Raw genomic sequence first — 16,358 nt, forward strand, 5'->3', positions numbered from 1 at the left:
ATTCTAGCTGGTCCTTTATGGGCTTGTTCCAAAAGGATGGAAAAGGGAGATCTTTTAAACAGAATCTGAAAGAAAAAAAGAGCACATAAATCTGGGTGTGGTGGTACACACACCTTTAGTCCCAGCACTTGGGCGGCAGAGGTAGATGGATCGCTGTGAGTTTGAGGCCAGCCAGGTCAGCCTGGGCTAGAGTGAGACCCTTCCTCAAAAGACCAGAAAAAAAAAGAAAGAGAGAGAGAGAGAGAGAGAGAGAGAGAGAGAGAGAGAGAGAGCGCGCGCACATATTTGGAGGGAAATAAGTATCCTTGGCCAATAAATGAAACCAGCCATTCATGTGTTTTCTCAAAGTTCCCAAACACATTCACGCACTCCATGTGCAAATCCGCTCAGAATCCAAGCTGACTCCCTGCTGGATGTGACAGACTGGTTTTAAGCAGCCAGAGAGATGGATTAATGATCTCAGCAAAAATCTGGTATGTTCAAAAGATTTAATTATTTTACATAACAGTTTTAGCCAAAGCTGTTCTAGGGTTCAGAGGAAGCAGAGTTTTCCAGGAGGACAAACTTCTTGACTAATAGCCAATCTCTAAGCAGTGGGGAGGGCAAAGTGGAGTGTTTGTCATGGTCTGGTGGGTGGGGGATGAGGTGGGATGGGCATCAGTATCAAATAGTTGGGAAGATCAGCCTTGCCAACCATGCTCTCCCAACCCCTCCGAGAAGTGCCAAGAGGAGGCTGGGGACAAGATCCATGCTTAAGCCAGGGGACATCTGCCCTGCTGAAGGTCCCTGTTGCATCCTTGTTCACAAAATGCCTTATTTTATGAGACTCATTTTATTTTTGTTTTGCTTGATGGTTTTTGTGGAGAGCAGAAAGCCCAGGAGCAAGAGATGGACAGGACAGTTGGAAATGCCCAAGCCAAGGTAGGTCTTGGTGGGAAAAGAGGGAGGAAGGTCACATCTAATGAGAGATCCCTCAGAAAGGCTTAAATGTCTGGGAGAATCCCTTTTCTCAGCTCAAGTTTAGATGGACTTCCATATTCCCTGCCTCTCAAAACATTTTAATGGAGAGCTGTTCTCTTTAAATCATCTGATAAGGAGGAACTTTAAAATGCTGTCAGGTTTTATTTTACACAGAAAGTGTTGAAATTTGCTAGGTTATCAGAAATACATGTGTAAACAATAGTGAATGCCATTTCATAGTTGTAATTGAAGGCATTTCCAAGAAGTGCTGATTAAACCCAGAATTTGCATGGGAAATAATTATGTTAAATTTTTAGCTACTTACTAAGTTGTTTTGGGCTGATATACATACAATACACGATTCTCCAGGCTGAGGCAGATATAAAGGCTGTTAGGCATGAAGAAGAAAAGAATAAGTAGTTAAGATATAAACGCTGCATGTGGTATGTTACACATTAATTTTTTTTCTTTCTAAGCATTATGAGAACTTACTCTTTTAAATATAAACTAATATAGTCTTTGCTTTTTGTAATGCTGAGGATTGAATCCAGGACCTTTAGCATGCTTAAACAAATGCTTTACCATTAATCTCTAAACTATTACTAAGGCAAGTTCTCTAGGTCAGCAGTGTAAATATTTTTGGTCATTCACTGGTATTTTCTAGAAATTCTACCTCCAATTATACAGATTGTATGCATGTAGGATTTTATATACACATATTAAACTAGAGCTTAAATACTATAAAGAATTATAATTAACTTCCAATACCCCAGTGGAGACTGCTGCGGTGGGAGGTCTAAATCTTTCTGAGGCCTTGTCATGTGAGCCAGAAAGAACATATCACACTCCTCTTGGGTGATGTAAAGAGGCCTGGAGGGCTTCCCTTGGTTATGTGACACAAGCATAGGTTTGAACTGGAAGACATCTCAGTGGTTATCCGGTTCAGCAACATCCTGAAGCTATAGTTTTGTGAAATGTGAGTAGGTGTTGTGTGAAGAGGGATATCTAGGGTCAAAGGAGATCAAGAAATCCTGGTTTCAGCCATTTGAAGTAGCTCTTTACAGTAGAATTTCTAGAATGTTCATGATGCAAATAGGCATTGTGGACTTTGATGGGGGACATAGACCACACAATATTTCTTTAAAAATTGTGACAACAGCTATCTTTTGGGCCTCCTATCCCACTGGGTGAGTGCTGAGAATATGTTTCAAATGGGCTCATTTCACAGATGCATAAACAGTGGCTCAGGGGCATGAGTAAATCACATAACTCATTGGTGGCTTCACTAGAGTAGAATATTACAAGTTCACTCACACTGGAAGAAAAGCATTGCCTGAAACTATTTGTCCCTTGAGAATGGTGTTGAGGTTCAGGAACCTACTCAGCTTCTTGGCCTGCCATTGCATCTGTTCTCAGAAGACCCAGAGAATTGTTTCCAGACCATGCATGGATATGGAGGGAGCTTGAATCTGGCATTTAGAGATGAGGATGATTTCTTGAAAGTCATCCCATGAGGAGTTAAAGTGGGAAAAGATGAACACATATAGCTGGAGAATGTAAGGTAGCTATTGAAGTAGGGCTGAGAAAAGGATAAGGAGCATAGTTCTGGCCTTTGGGAGCCTATTAGGACATACACTTATCAGACCATAGAGCTGTGTCTCCTGATGGGAAATGTCAACTAAGCTTCCAATAGTTTAGGTTTCAAAACTATTTTCATTATGCAGGGATTAAGTTATATTGACAAGTAGGAATAAATGATCCTTTCTGCTCACAGTCTTGGGATACTTCTTTAAAGTCCTGTTCACCCACAAACACACTCAAACACACAAAGACCTTCTCTCCTGAGGTGTAGAAATTACCCCAGTGGCTATTGGGAGCTTGGTCTCCCTTCCTATCCTCCTTTCCATATCCTCCTTTCCTATCTGTTGCCTCTGCAGGGCCCCTGTTATCTATCCGTTTCTTGTCTTGATCATGGCTATTTTGCTAGATCAGAAGCAGCCTCTCCCTACCTGGCCTGTGGCTGAGGATCCCAGGAAGGAAAAGATTTGAGAGGCCAGGGCAGCCAGGTTTGAGCAGTTCTACCACTCTCTGGCCTGTATTTGCTAATTTTGCTAAGCTCCAATTTCTCCGACTGAAGAAAGAGTTTGACAATAGGTAAGGTATGTCAAAAGTCAGCAGCTCAGTCCTGCAATAGAGGAATGCCACCTGCAAGGGCATAGTTATTACCATTACTGTTGTTGCCAACTAAATGACATCATGGTGATTTCTCAGGCCAGGTTTGAGATCACCCAGAAGTTTTGGCTTCCTACCATAAGAGTGGGGCTTAGCAGCCTGGAACCTGAGTGCTTAGATAGTCCAACAGCGCTTGCTAGGAAGACACAGGAGGATCACCGTGAGTTCAAGGCCATCTTGAGACTACAGAGTCAATTCCAGGTCAGCCTGGGCTAGAGTAAAACCTTACCTTGAACCCCCCCCCCCCAACCAAAAAAAAAGGTTGAATGGAGAGCACCTAGTTCATGCAAATAGCCCAAGGCTCAGAATCTTAGTGACATCACTTAACAAACAACTAGTCCCTTAAAGTTTTCTAAGCTCTCAATAGTAGCTGATTTGAACCTCTTCTGTCATGTCAGGTGGTGGCATTCTGGGACTTCCGGTTTTCTAATCCTTCCCTAAATAGATGTGGAGAGTCTGTTGACAGGAGGGATTTGCTCCCTGTGAAGCAGGGGGGCAGTGAGCCGTCTGCACTCACAATTTAATGTCTATGATCTGCTAAGCCTTTGGCTGAGCTCTTCATCCGCCTTTCCTGGAGGCTTTGCTAGGGTGTCTGGTCATGGCCCTGATATCAGCTGACATTTGAATTTAATGAGTGGCCTCTGAGGGGTTCCAAGTTCTTGTGCCTTGGAACCAAAAATTGAGTAGAGATGCACAGCATGAATAGTTCATTAAGAAAAGGTAGTAAGGGAATAAGGTCAAAGTTCTCAAAGCCACCGTACCTTGGACTCACCAGGGCTTTGAAAAATCCCAGCACTGCTGTCTCCTCAAAAATAATCCAATTGAGCCAGGCGTGGTCGTGCACACTTTTAATCCCCAGCACTTGGGAGGCCAAGGTAGGAGGATCACCTTGAGTTCAAGGCCACCCTGAGACTAACTACATAGTGAATTCCAGGCCTGTGAAGCCTAAGGACCCCAGTTTGGAGCTCGAATTCCAAGGACCCACATTAGCCTGATGCATAAGGGGATACATGCATCTGGAGTTTGGTTGCAGTGGCTGGAGGACCTGACACGCCCATCTCTTGCACGCCCATTCTCTCTCTCTCTCCCTCTTTTTCTTTCTGTCTGTCATCCTTAAATAAATAAATAAAAATGTAAGAAAACAAAAATTAAATCTAAACCTCCCAATGGCAGCCTATAGGCTAGGTTTGAGATCACCAGTGCATCCAATAAGGTATGAAGCCAGACAGAGTTTTATAATTGTTAAGGCATTGCCCAATCTCAAAATGTTAATATAGGAGTTCTATGTGGTAATAAGCTAGAGAACTTTAAAAGTTTTGACTGGGGCTGGAGAGATTGCTTAGCAGTTAAGGCGTTTGCCTGCAAAGCCAAAGGACCTTGGTTCAATTTCCTAGGACCCACATAAGCCAGATGCACAAGGGGACACATGCATCTGGAGTTTGTTTGCAATGGCTGGAGGCCCTGGTGCACCCATTCTCCCTCTCTCTGCATCTTTCTCTCTCACAAATTAAAAATAAAGCAAAACTTCTTTAAAAATTTTTGATTGGTCTGGGGTATGCCTGAGCATCAGGAATACATGTATTTATGTATATGTGTGTATTTGTACACACATCAGGGTCATTTGCTGCTGCAAAAGAAGCTACCCATCTAACTTTACATGGGTAGCTAGGTAATTAAACCTGGACCAATAAGTTTGAAAGCAAGTTTCTTTCTGGGAAGATCTATCTTCTTCAGGTAGGCCTGCTTGTCAGGGTATGGAGGGGTCATTTAGTACTCTTCCTCCCTGGGTGAGAAGAATGAGGTGTGGCAGAGTGGAGAAAAGATACTTACCATGTCCCCAATCATCTTGCCTAGTGACTTGGTGGTCATAGACAAGCATTTATTTGTCTTTTCAGTCACTTATATAAAAAGAACCTCGATGTGACCAAAATCTGGACAGGAAAACCCCAGCCTCTGCTCAGGGTGGACGACCATGACTTCACCATGAGGCCAGCCTTTGGAGGTAGGATTGAGTCCTCCCCACACTGCTGGGTCCCACCTGATCCCAGTGCTATTGCTGAAGTGCTGCACTGTCTCGTTCTGTCAGCTACAGCCCTTTCCTGGGAAGTGTGGTTCCCCCTCTCCACATGCAGTGAGATAAAATTCATTGTCCTAGAGTCACTCCTTTTCCTTAGGAGAGGACCAAGCTTTAGTGGTAGAGAGGTTGTTAACAGAAGCTGCAAGTGACTCAACTATTCACCTTCACAAAGGAGACTAAGCCAACTTTCACTAACAAAATAAAAACATGCCTTCAATCCCAGCACTGTAGGCAGAGATAGGATCACTGTGAGTTTGAAGCCACCCTGAGACTACATAGTAAATTCCAGGTCAGCCTGGGCTAGAACGAGACCCTATCTCAAAATAAATAAATCCCACAGAGCAGGCAAGGGAGTTAGAACACACTCTTAAGCATTCCTAGTCTGGGGATTTCTGATTGTGGGGAGTGTCAGTCTTTGAGCTCCTTCTAAACTAGGATACTACAAAGGGCCTCTCCATGTCCCTCCCCACAGAGACCCAGACAACTTGGCCCCTAGAACTTCACTGGCCACTTCGCATTGTCCAACCACCCTGCCACAAGTGGCATAAAAACCTATCTGCCACCAGCTTTGTTCTTTATCCTGTCACTTTTGACCTCAGGTGTACATATTTTTGCCTTTACTTCCTAACCACATACACATCTGTCCTTCCCTCTTTATCTCACATTATTTCCTGTCTTTCCCCTTCCCTCCTCTTCCCTTCCACCCTCTTTTTTTTCTCTCTCCCATTCTCTCAGCCTCTGTCCATTGTATGTGTGACCACAGCTGCTCCCTGATCTTTCAGTCTCTTTCCCTCATGCAACCTTTTGCCCACCCTTTTCTCTGTTCACAACCACCCACAGCTCCCCTTTGGCAGACTCTTTCCTTACTAAGAACATTTTTATTTATTTATTGAGAGAGAGTGAATATGGAAATATGAATATGAAAGGTGTTCCAAGGCCTCTAGCCATTGCACATGAACTTCAGGCACATATACCACCTTGTGCATCTGGTGTCATGTGGGTACTGGGGAGTCAAACCTGCATACTCAGGCTTTACAGACAAATGTCTTAACTACTAAGCCTTCTCTCCCACCCTGGTAGGCTCTTTCTTTCATCATGATAAAGCAGACTCCCACCACCAGCCTCACCTCTGGCTGGCTCCCCTTTTCCTTCCTTTCTTCTTAAAGCTACAGCACTGCTCTTAAGTTGGGGCTCCTTTCCCTTGCCCTCAATGCTAAAGCACCACCCCAAACTTTGGAGCATATTAATAAAGTACTTTGATTTAGAGCATAACATATCTGGCCCTCCTTCTTGGACCTCCCCTGAAAGCACCTGACAGGGAGCCACCTAGATTCCAATGCAGAAGCAATTTCACTCATACATGATTTCAACCCCTGCCCCAGATCCCTGTTGAGCTCAGAGAGGGGAAGCATTGCTGGTGATTGTCCTTTCCAGGATCTGGAGAAATGTCTTATGGGGGTCTGTGTCCTTTTTTTTTTTTTTTTTTTTTTTTTTTAGTATAAATATTTATTTGAGAGAGAGAAAGGCAAATAGAGCATTAGCTGCTGCCTCTGCAAACAAACTTCTGACACATGTGCCACCTTATGCATCTGCCTTTATGTGGGTACTAGGGAATTGAACCCTGGGACCTTAGGCTTTGCAGGAAAGTGCCTTAACCACTGACCCATCTCTCCAGTCCAGGTTTGTGTCTTAGAAATAATAGACATGTCTCATAGTTCCAAAGGCTGAAGTTCAAGAAAAGTGCACAAATTCTAAGTGTGTAACTCATTGAACTATCATAATGCAAACTTACCAAATTATCTAGCTCAAGAAAAAGGGCAGAACTCCAAAATAAATGCACAGATAAATAGTTTTAGAAATCTACTCGGGTGTGGGGGGAGGGTCTGGGAGGGGATGAAATTCAGTGCTAGTTTCTGTGCTATAGATTCTCACCCAGTGTGTCCTTCATCTTCTAGTGTTGTCTTGTACTGTGACTTAACTTTGTAGAGACTTTGTCTTTTATTAGATTGAAGGCTTCTAGAGAGCAGAACCCCAGCTATATGCTAGCTTCTGTGCGGGTAAATCTAATGATTGAACACACTCAGTCAGGCAGATGAACCAACCCTCAGGTCAGAGGTTCTTGGGCACAAGTATCCAGGATCTCCACACAGTCACTGAAGCCATACTATTAACTCTATACTACAGAGATGGCCCTTGGATAGACAGTAGCAATGCAGCTTATCAGTTACTTAACATTCACTGTGGCCCAAGAATGGTGCATAGAACCTATAGTCTCTGACCTCAATGATAAAGCACAGACACACATCAAGAACTAGCACTAGCTCTTGCTCTCATGGAAAGATGACAGGGCTATCTCCCAGCTCCATGGTAGATGGCAATGTGTTAATCAGTTGCCTCTCCTCTCTTGTAGGCCCTGCCATTCCTGTGGGTGTGGACGTGCAAGTGGAGAGTCTGGATAGCATCTCTGAGGTGGACATGGTATGGCTGCCTCAATGAGGGATCACGTGGCTGAGATGTTGAGAGCTTGAGGGCCTCAGTGGTGCAGACTTTAGCTGTGAGGGCAGAGCAGAATTGGAGAAGACAAAATGATAGCTTGGAAATTGGCCTACAAACAGTAAAATCTAAAACAAGGTTCTCATCTTTATGAGTAAAAATGGCAGTTACCTAATAAAGCCCAACTCCATTCTCTGATGTCAGAATCTCTAGGAGTGAGATCCAAGACTTTCCTTTTGAACCTACATGCTGCAGGTGATATAAGAAGCCAAGTGAGTTACCCTTGGAGGAGCAATGGAGATGAATTTCTTTTACTTCCTCATCTCCTCCCTCTCCCTTTTCTTTTTGGTTTGGAGGATAGGTAGTTCCTCTCCCTCCTCCTCTCCACTCTCTCTCCCCTCTCCCCAAACAGTCTAGGGACAGACTTTCATGTAGGCACAATCTTAGTTCTTTCTCCCATTCCTGGGATAACCTCTTTATTGACCACCATGTACCCCTTCATCTTTCCTTTATCTACTTCCAAAAAAAGGTCTTCTGAGCAATTATTTCCCCCTGTATAACTTATGTCTTAACCTGGCTATAACCTAAGTACCAACCTCTTAGTTTAGGGCTTCCATTATACAAAGAAGCACTTAAAAAATTATGTATTTGTAAGGAAAAGTTGGGCGGCGGCGGGGGGGGGGGGCTATGGTCATATCAGGGCCTCTTGCTACCACAAAAGAACTTCAGACATGTGCCACTTAGAACATCTAGCCTTACATAAGTACTGGTGAATCAAACCCAGGCTGACAAGCTTTGTAAGCAAGTGCCACACCTTTATCCACTGAACCATCAACCCAGCCCCAAGTAGACATTTTTAACAGGATGAACCTCCAGGTTGAAATCATAATAGCTGCCTCAGCCATTCATCTCCCCAGTTTTCCATTGAGGAAATATTTATAGTTCTGAGGATTGACCCCCAGGAGCTTACTACATATGCCAGGCAAGTGTTCTACCAGTGAGGTATGCCCCCAGTTCTCATCTAGCAAATATTTTAATGGTGAATGGGGATTCAATGTGCACTGGACACAATTAGGCCTTTAAAGATCTCAGAAGTCCAATGTTAGAAATCTTCCTAACAGGAACATTTGGCTATCCAGGTGCTGTAGTTACTTTCTTGTTACTAGAATAAAATATCTAAAGCAACTTATGGGAGAAAAGAGTTTATTTCAGGCTTGCAGTTTCAAGTAGAAGCTTCATTATGGCATGCCCAAGCAGAAGCTGGGCATCATACCTTGTCATATCAGCTGGGAAGCAGCAAAAGTGAACTAGCTAGAGAGCACCCTATAGGACTAGACTAATAAACTTCAAAGTCTTCCCATAGTGACACACCTCATCCAGCAAGGCTATACCTCCTAAGGCTACACCAGCTAGGAATAGAGTATGGGCTTAATCACAAACACATGAGGCTACAAGGAAATTTTCGTAGTCTAACCACCACATCGGGTTTTCTGTAACTTGCTTTTCAGCTGAAATTAAATGCATGGCCATATAGGTAAGGAGCTCTGTGCACAGGTCTACAGTGCTGAGTTTTTGAGAACCACACTTTACTGGTCTCTGGGCACCACAGCTGCATTTTCATTTACAAAGTTTGGTGGGGGGGGGCAGTTGTTCCATCTTTTCATACTGCAAACAAGGCGCAGCAGTGACATAACATTGGGCATCTTGTCCAAAGCTACATAACTATTATCTCTGGGTTTGGAGGCTAAGCCTGAGACATTTGATAGAGGGAAGATGTCTCTAAGCTATTTTTGGTCTCTTCCTTGTCTCAAAGGACTTCACCATGACCTTGTACTTGCGACATTACTGGAAGGATGAGAGGCTGGCCTTTCCCAGCACCAGCAACAAAAGCATGACCTTTGATGGCCGGCTGGTGAAGAAGATCTGGGTCCCTGATGTCTTCTTTGTTCACTCCAAAAGGTCATTCACTCATGACACCACCACTGACAACATCATGCTGAGGGTGTTCCCAGATGGCCAGGTGCTATACAGCATGAGGTAACTGTCCATGAACCATTTTTCCATTGTCTTTTGTATGTAGGATATGTAGTCAGGTGTGTGGGATGGCAGCATTCTGATGTCAGTCAGAATTGGCTAGACATAAAATGGTCACAGTGGTGGGTAGAAAATTCCTCATCACTGAGGGTCTTAAGCTTGGGTAAGAAGGTGACTTTAGCCTAATTGAGGTGATGGAGACATTGGCTTTCTACTCATTGTTAATAAAGATTTAAAAATAATGACAATGGGCTGGAGAGGTGGCTTAGCAGTTAAACACTTGCCTGTGAAGCCTAAGGACCCCAGTTCGAGGCTTGATTTCCCAGGACCCACGTTAGCCAGATGCATAAGGGGGCACATGCGTCTGGAGTTCGTTTACAGTGGCTGGAGGCCCTGGCTTGCCCATTCTCTCTCTCTGCCTCTTTCTCTGTCACTTTCAAATAAATAAACATAAAACAAAAAAATTTTTTTAAATGACAATGGATAACATTTATTAAGTATTATTATAGTCTGACTTATGGCCTAACTTGACTGAACTAAGCAGTTAAAGGAAAAATTTCAAAACAATTTACTTCTGTGTATGTGTACATATCAGGGTCTCTTGTCACTACAAGAAACTCCAGATGCATAAGCCACTGTTTGTGTGAGGTACTGAGGAATTGAACCCAGGCCATCAAGCTTTACAAGAAAGTGCCTTTAACTGCTGAGCCATATCCCCAACTCTTAAGCCGTTTTTATTCCTGGCCTGTTTGTATGGTTCACCACAACTAATGCTAACACTAATATGAGATATAGTCTAGCCTTGGATGGAGAATGGCAAGGGGCCCAACTTCTCAGGCATATGTGGGGGATGCAACCTTGTGTCTGATGGCAGTGCCTTAGAAGGGTGCAGAGATGGACTAAGAGCTGGGCAGTGCAGCCAAGTAAAGGGGACCCAGCACAGCAGTGGTGACACCTATACCTCTGAAGAGGCCATAAGTAGACATCTGCTCCATGTGCTCTGCCATATCTTCCTTAAAGTGGATGAGCCAATGATCCACTAAACAAGCCAACATATGTATCTGGGTTTCATAGGATTACTGTCACTGCCATGTGCAACATGGACTTCAGCCACTTCCCCCTGGATTCCCAGACCTGCTCTTTGGAGCTGGAGAGCTGTAAGTTTCAGTAGTTTTCATTTCCTTCACCTTATTTCCTCATCCGTCTTTATGCTATTTAGAAATCATGAGTCTGAATGCTGTCTGCCATTGTTAAGAACTGTTTTTGCTGGCATAGGATTACCTTGTTGCTTTACAAAGTATTAGAAGCCCAAGGGTCATTTTCACATATTTTCCTCTCTTCAAAGATGCATATACAGATGAAGATCTAATGCTATACTGGAAGAATGGAGATGAGTCCCTGAAAACAGATGAGAAGATCTCTTTGTCCCAGTTTCTGATTCAGAAATTCCACACTACTTCCAGACTGGCCTTCTACAGCAGCACTGGTAGCTCATTATTACCATTGTCAGGTTCCAATGTGGAAGAAACACATATGAATTTTCCAGACTTAACCTTATCTATTCCCAATGAAGACATAAATACCAAACCAAATCTAAATATGTATCTATTTTGTTCAACCTTTTCCCAAACTACTGTGAAAAGTCATATACGTAAGAGAATGAAGTGGTAGATATTGATGAGATAGTCATAGTAGAGAGCTCAGATTTTAGAAAGAAGGCTTGCATTAGGCTTTCTACAGTTGATAAGCATAGTATAAGTGGAAATGGGCTCCTAGGAAAGCTTAGAATCTCACTGCTTCTTCCTGTGTCTTCAGGCTGGTACAATCGTCTGTATATCAACTTCACGTTGCATCGCCACATCTTTTTCTTCTTGCTCCAAACCTATTTCCCTGCCACCCTGATGGTCATGCTATCCTGGGTGTCCTTCTGGATTGACCACAGAGCTGTGCCTGCCAGAGTTTCACTGGGTAAAAGCATTTGCTAAGGTGTGGTAGGATGGTTATTCTTTTCAGCTGATCACTAGGGAAAAGTCAAGTCATGTGCTGGTTGTGGTGGCACACACCTGTAATCTCAGCACTGAGAGGCTATGAGACAGGTGGCATATGAGTTTGAAGCCAGCCTAGTAAAGTAAATCTTCAAAAACTGAGGGCTGTGAGAAGGAGCAACTCTTCTACCTGCCTCTTGTCTATGCTACTCTGATGAAGCCAGAGTTTTTTTGACCACATTATGCAAACTGTGGAAGCTAAAAATGCCTCCACTTGAGTGGTATTGGTTTAGAAACTTAATACTTGATTTGGAGGCACAGACTTCCACAAGGGGAAGTATTGGAACTCAGTACTAAAATTAATGATCTGATTCTGAAATACTAAAAATTTATTCTTAAATATCAAAAGGTTGCTAACCTTATTTGAACAGTCTAAAGACCTGGGGGCAAGGCCCATAATGTGTGCTTTCTGGGAAGGGAAGGACTGCAGATGGAGCTGCAGTTTTAGTTCTTTCTTGACCCTGAATTCCAGAGTGAAAATATATAACCCATTATTGAAATTTAGACAAAATCAGGTTGAGCCCTGAGAAATGGAAGGACTTAACCAGCAGGCCACAGTGGAGAGAAAAAGAAGCATGGCCAGCTTCTGGGACTCTTCACAGAAATACTGGGCTTCAGTTCCTTTGGATGTGCCCTTATGTCACTGTATTTAATTCTGCACCCTAAGGCACTCCAGACCTTGTTATCCACATCACAGAAATGCAATCTCCCAAGCTGACTGAAAACAGCAGCCAGCGAATGGGAGACATTTGGGAAGGAATGAGTGAGGCAATATGTCCAGGAAATTTTCCACTCATTTAAGGGACAGAGACTGTGAAATTGTGACTGTGAGATGTGGGACCAGCTCTGGACCACTGTCAGTGGCTGAACTAAGACTGGATTTTGCAGGCATCATGACAGTGCTGACCATGTCCACCATCATCACGGGTGTAAATGCCTCCATGCCCCGCGTGTCCTATATCAGAGCTGTGGACATCTATCTGTGGGTCAGCTTTGTGTTCGTGTTTCTCTCGGTGCTGGAGTATGCAGCTGTCAACTACCTGACCACATTGCGAGAACAGAAGGAACACAAGCTGCGGGAAAAGGTAAGGAGAGTTCACTCATTTCTTCCTCCAAGCTGGTGCTCCTATTTGGATGAGAATGAGATATGTTGGTAGAGGCAGTTCAAAGAGAGGATTGGCACATACAGAAAAAATGAGGTGTTTATGCCAAAGTATTAAAAATTATTTGGATGGGCCCCCTTTTCCAAGATATAAATGGTGAGTAGGCAAGGCAGAAATAATTGAAAGAACAGGGTGCTATCTATCCATCCATACATTCTATACCTAGTTCCAGTATTGCTAATAGTTTCCATTTTTGTTTGCCCTGGTAGGGTTTTGTTCTAATCCAGGCTGACCTGGAATTCCCTATGTAGTCTCAGGGTGGCCTTGAATTTATGGTGATCCTCTTACCTCTGCCTCCTGAGTACTGTGATTAGAGATGTGTGCTACCACACCTGGTTATTTTTGCAACTTTTAAAAAAGCTATTTAGGATGGCTCAGTGCAAAGCTTGCAGGCCCAAGTTCAGTTCCCTAGTACCCATATAAAGCCAGATACACAAAGTGGCATATGTTCATTTGTAGCAGCAAGAAGTCCTGGCACACCTGTATACTTGGTCTCTTTCTTTCAAAAACAAGTAAAATTAATTAAGTTAATTATTTGTGTGTATGTGTTCATGTAGGCAGGGAGAGGGGACCTGCCTGTGGAGGTCAGAAGATGACTTGTGGGTTGTTACTTACCTTTCCACTTTTTTTTTTTTTTTTCGAGGTAGGGTCTTACTCTAGCTCAGGCTGACCTGGAATTCACTGTGTAGTCTCAGGTGGCCTCAAACTCACGGCGATCCTCCTACTTCTGCCTCCTGAGTGCTGGGATTAAAGGTGTGTGCCACCATGCCCAGCTCACCTTCCCATTTTTGAGGCAAGTTTGAGGCAGGATTCTCTCTCTGGGTTCTTCCAGGAAGTTCTCCTGCCTTGGCCTCCCATATCACCATCAGTGCTAGCATGATGGGTTTCAGGTTTTTTACATGGGGTCTGAGGATTGAACTCAGGTACTCTAGCTTGAGTGGTGAGTGTTTTGTCCACTGAGCCATCTACTCAGCCCTGTATAAACATATTTTTAAATTTTTTAAATATTTTATCTATTTCCAAGGAGAGAAAGGGAGGGAGGAAGGGAGAGAGAATAGGTATGCTAGGGCTTCTAGCCACTGCAAATGAACTCCAGAGGCACGTGCCACTTTGTGCATCTGGCTTTACATGAGAACTGGGGAATCAAACCCAAGCCATTAGACTTTGCAGGCAAGTGCTTTAATCACTGAGCCATCTCTCCAGCCCTAAACATATTTTTATTTTTAAAATACTTTTATTTTTATTTATTTATTTGACAGAGAGAGAGGGAGAGAGAGAGAATGGGTGCGCCAGGGTCTCCAGCCACTGAAAATGCACTCCAGATGCATGCACCCCTTGTGCATCTGGCTAACGTGGGTCCTGGGTAATCAAACCTCAGTCCTTTGGCTTTGCAGGCAAATGCCTTAACTGCTAAGCCATCTCTCCAGCCCCTTAAACATATTTCTATTTTCAACTGCTTTAGTAACTTGCTTTATTTTTAGTCCCTTTTGACCAAAGTCTCATTTTTACCTAAATTCTTCAGCCTAGGTCTTTAAACCATTGTGATGTTATTTACACAGCACTAACTTGCACATTTTATTTTTATACATTTTATTTTTCACCTGATTTGTTATACTCACTCTTTTTTTGATCATTATTATTTTAGCTAATCAGGGTAGAGCAGCACTGTACTAAATGCTCCTTAGAGAACCTTGTAACCTCTGACTACTTGGGAAGAAAGGAGCTCTGAGTAGCAGTGGGGCTTTGCTTTTCATCTAGGCCATCTCCTTTCCCCATCTCATGATTCCCTTTATGTTTGCTGCCTATAGTTTCCATGTGTGTGTGGAATGCTTCATTCAAGAACCATGATACTAGATGGAAGCTACAGTGAGTCTGAGGCCAATAGCCTGGCTGGGTATCCAAGAAGTCATAGTTTGCAAGAAGAAGAAAAGCAAGAAAAAATGATCCATCTGGCCCTGAACAGTGAAGCAACCTCCTCCAGGAAGAAAGGCTTTCTCAAGGGCCAGATGGGGATTTGCATCTTCCAGAATACCCATGCTATTGACAAATACTCCAGGTTGATATTCCCTGCCTTCTACATATTTTTCAACTTGATTTATTGGTCAGTATTTTCCTAGAGGCTCCAAGGCTTTGCTAAGGAAAGGGCTTGGACATACATTGGTGGACACATGGACCTAGTGGACACACTCCCCACACCAGTCCAAGAAACTGCTTCTCAACTACCATGAGGAGTACCACTCTCAGAAGCCTCCAACTGTTTCTTATTCATGTTGGTTTCTGTCTTACTTCACTCTAAATAGAACTATCTTGTGTTCTTGCGTATGAACCTGTTCAAAAAATTTTATCCTATTTTCAAAAAGATTCAAATGCTTTCCAGATGTTCTGAGATGCTTATGGTGCCCAAAATTCAATTGTGGAAAGAAAGGAAATGAAGGGAAAGCTTAGGGACATGCTGGGTAGGAAATTTGGAGAAAACATCTGTGAACCCATAAATTGGAGTAAGTGCCTACCCTCAGAGCCTAGACAGGAAATTTATATTGTGCCAGGAACTATGTAAATGAACAAATAATCTTTTTTCCTCCAAGAATTTCTCTAAGTTGTGCTCATTTTTCTCATATAACACACTTCTGCCTCTTCTTTCCCCTCAACCTCACTTGTCCACAGACCCATTATGTTTATTGGTATTACTACTCCAGGTCTGTCTAGAAAAGCATTTCCAGACTCTTGTGAAGCCCTTATGAAGTCAGCTCTGTGCTTCTCTTTGGAATCTCCTTATGGTACAAGCCTAGGGATGAGGAGGTCAGGACTTGAGAATGTGAGACTACATAGTGTAGTCCTAGAGAGAGGAGGCCACAGGTCTTGTATGGAAATCTGATACCTTCCTACCTATTTCTAGGTACCTCCCTAGCAGAGTAGTGTCTTTCTTATCATTACCATAAGCAGCAGCAGTATCTCACCTAATCAAACCAGAAGAGTTCCATGTTCTAGAATGATCTCCCTTTACTCCCACAAGCTAGTGACTCTTCTCTACTGTAGCTGAGTCAGAGGTAGGAAGGTAATCTGATTTATTGAAACTGCACTGTTATAAATATCCACTGAGATACTCCTAGATCACTAAATCTCTAGAAGAATTTTCAGTGGGATAAAGGACCTCATTTTGACAGAGCTTCTTCCTTTAATTTGTCTTCTTTTGAGTAGTCAGAGGAAATTTTGGCCTCCAGTTCCTTGCTCACTGAAGTACATTCACTCTTCTTCACTGTCTCTACCAGTTTCATGCTTTTTCATGCTCGAAAAAAAAAAAAAAAAGTGTTCAGGACCACAAATTGTTCAGTGTGTGATACAAATTCTGAAGAA

General features: G+C 43.1%; 1 protein-coding gene across 1 annotated transcript; it reads left to right on the plus strand.

Moving 5' to 3' along the window:
- Window positions 1–748: 748 nt before the first annotated feature.
- Gabrr2 (gamma-aminobutyric acid type A receptor subunit rho2) lies at window positions 749–15,986 on the plus strand. Its single transcript, XM_004663663.2, has 9 exons — window positions 749–921; window positions 5,088–5,194; window positions 7,680–7,747; window positions 9,576–9,799; window positions 10,871–10,953; window positions 11,142–11,282; window positions 11,612–11,764; window positions 12,730–12,926; window positions 14,813–15,986. The coding sequence occupies exons 1-9, from the start codon at window positions 749–751 to the stop codon at window positions 15,119–15,121; spliced, it is 1,455 nt and encodes a 484-aa protein (XP_004663720.1). The 3' UTR covers window positions 15,122–15,986.
- Window positions 15,987–16,358: the final 372 nt, after the last annotated feature.

This window comes from Jaculus jaculus, chromosome 7 (assembly GCF_020740685.1).
Source record: "Jaculus jaculus isolate mJacJac1 chromosome 7, mJacJac1.mat.Y.cur, whole genome shotgun sequence".
NCBI classification, from domain to species: Eukaryota; Metazoa; Chordata; class Mammalia; order Rodentia; family Dipodidae; genus Jaculus; species Jaculus jaculus.

Excerpts from the sequence above, each read along its gene's own strand:
- Gabrr2 (XM_004663663.2), top strand. The coding sequence starts at position 749 with ATGCTTAAGCCAGGGGACATCTGCCCTGCTGAAGGTCCCTGTTGCATC. Across the intron at positions 7,748-9,575 it reads GCATCTCTGAGGTGGACATG|GACTTCACCATGACCTTGTA; the intron begins GTATGGCTGCCT and ends CTTGTCTCAAAG. Across the intron at positions 10,954-11,141 it reads CTCTTTGGAGCTGGAGAGCT|ATGCATATACAGATGAAGAT; the intron begins GTAAGTTTCAGT and ends CTCTCTTCAAAG.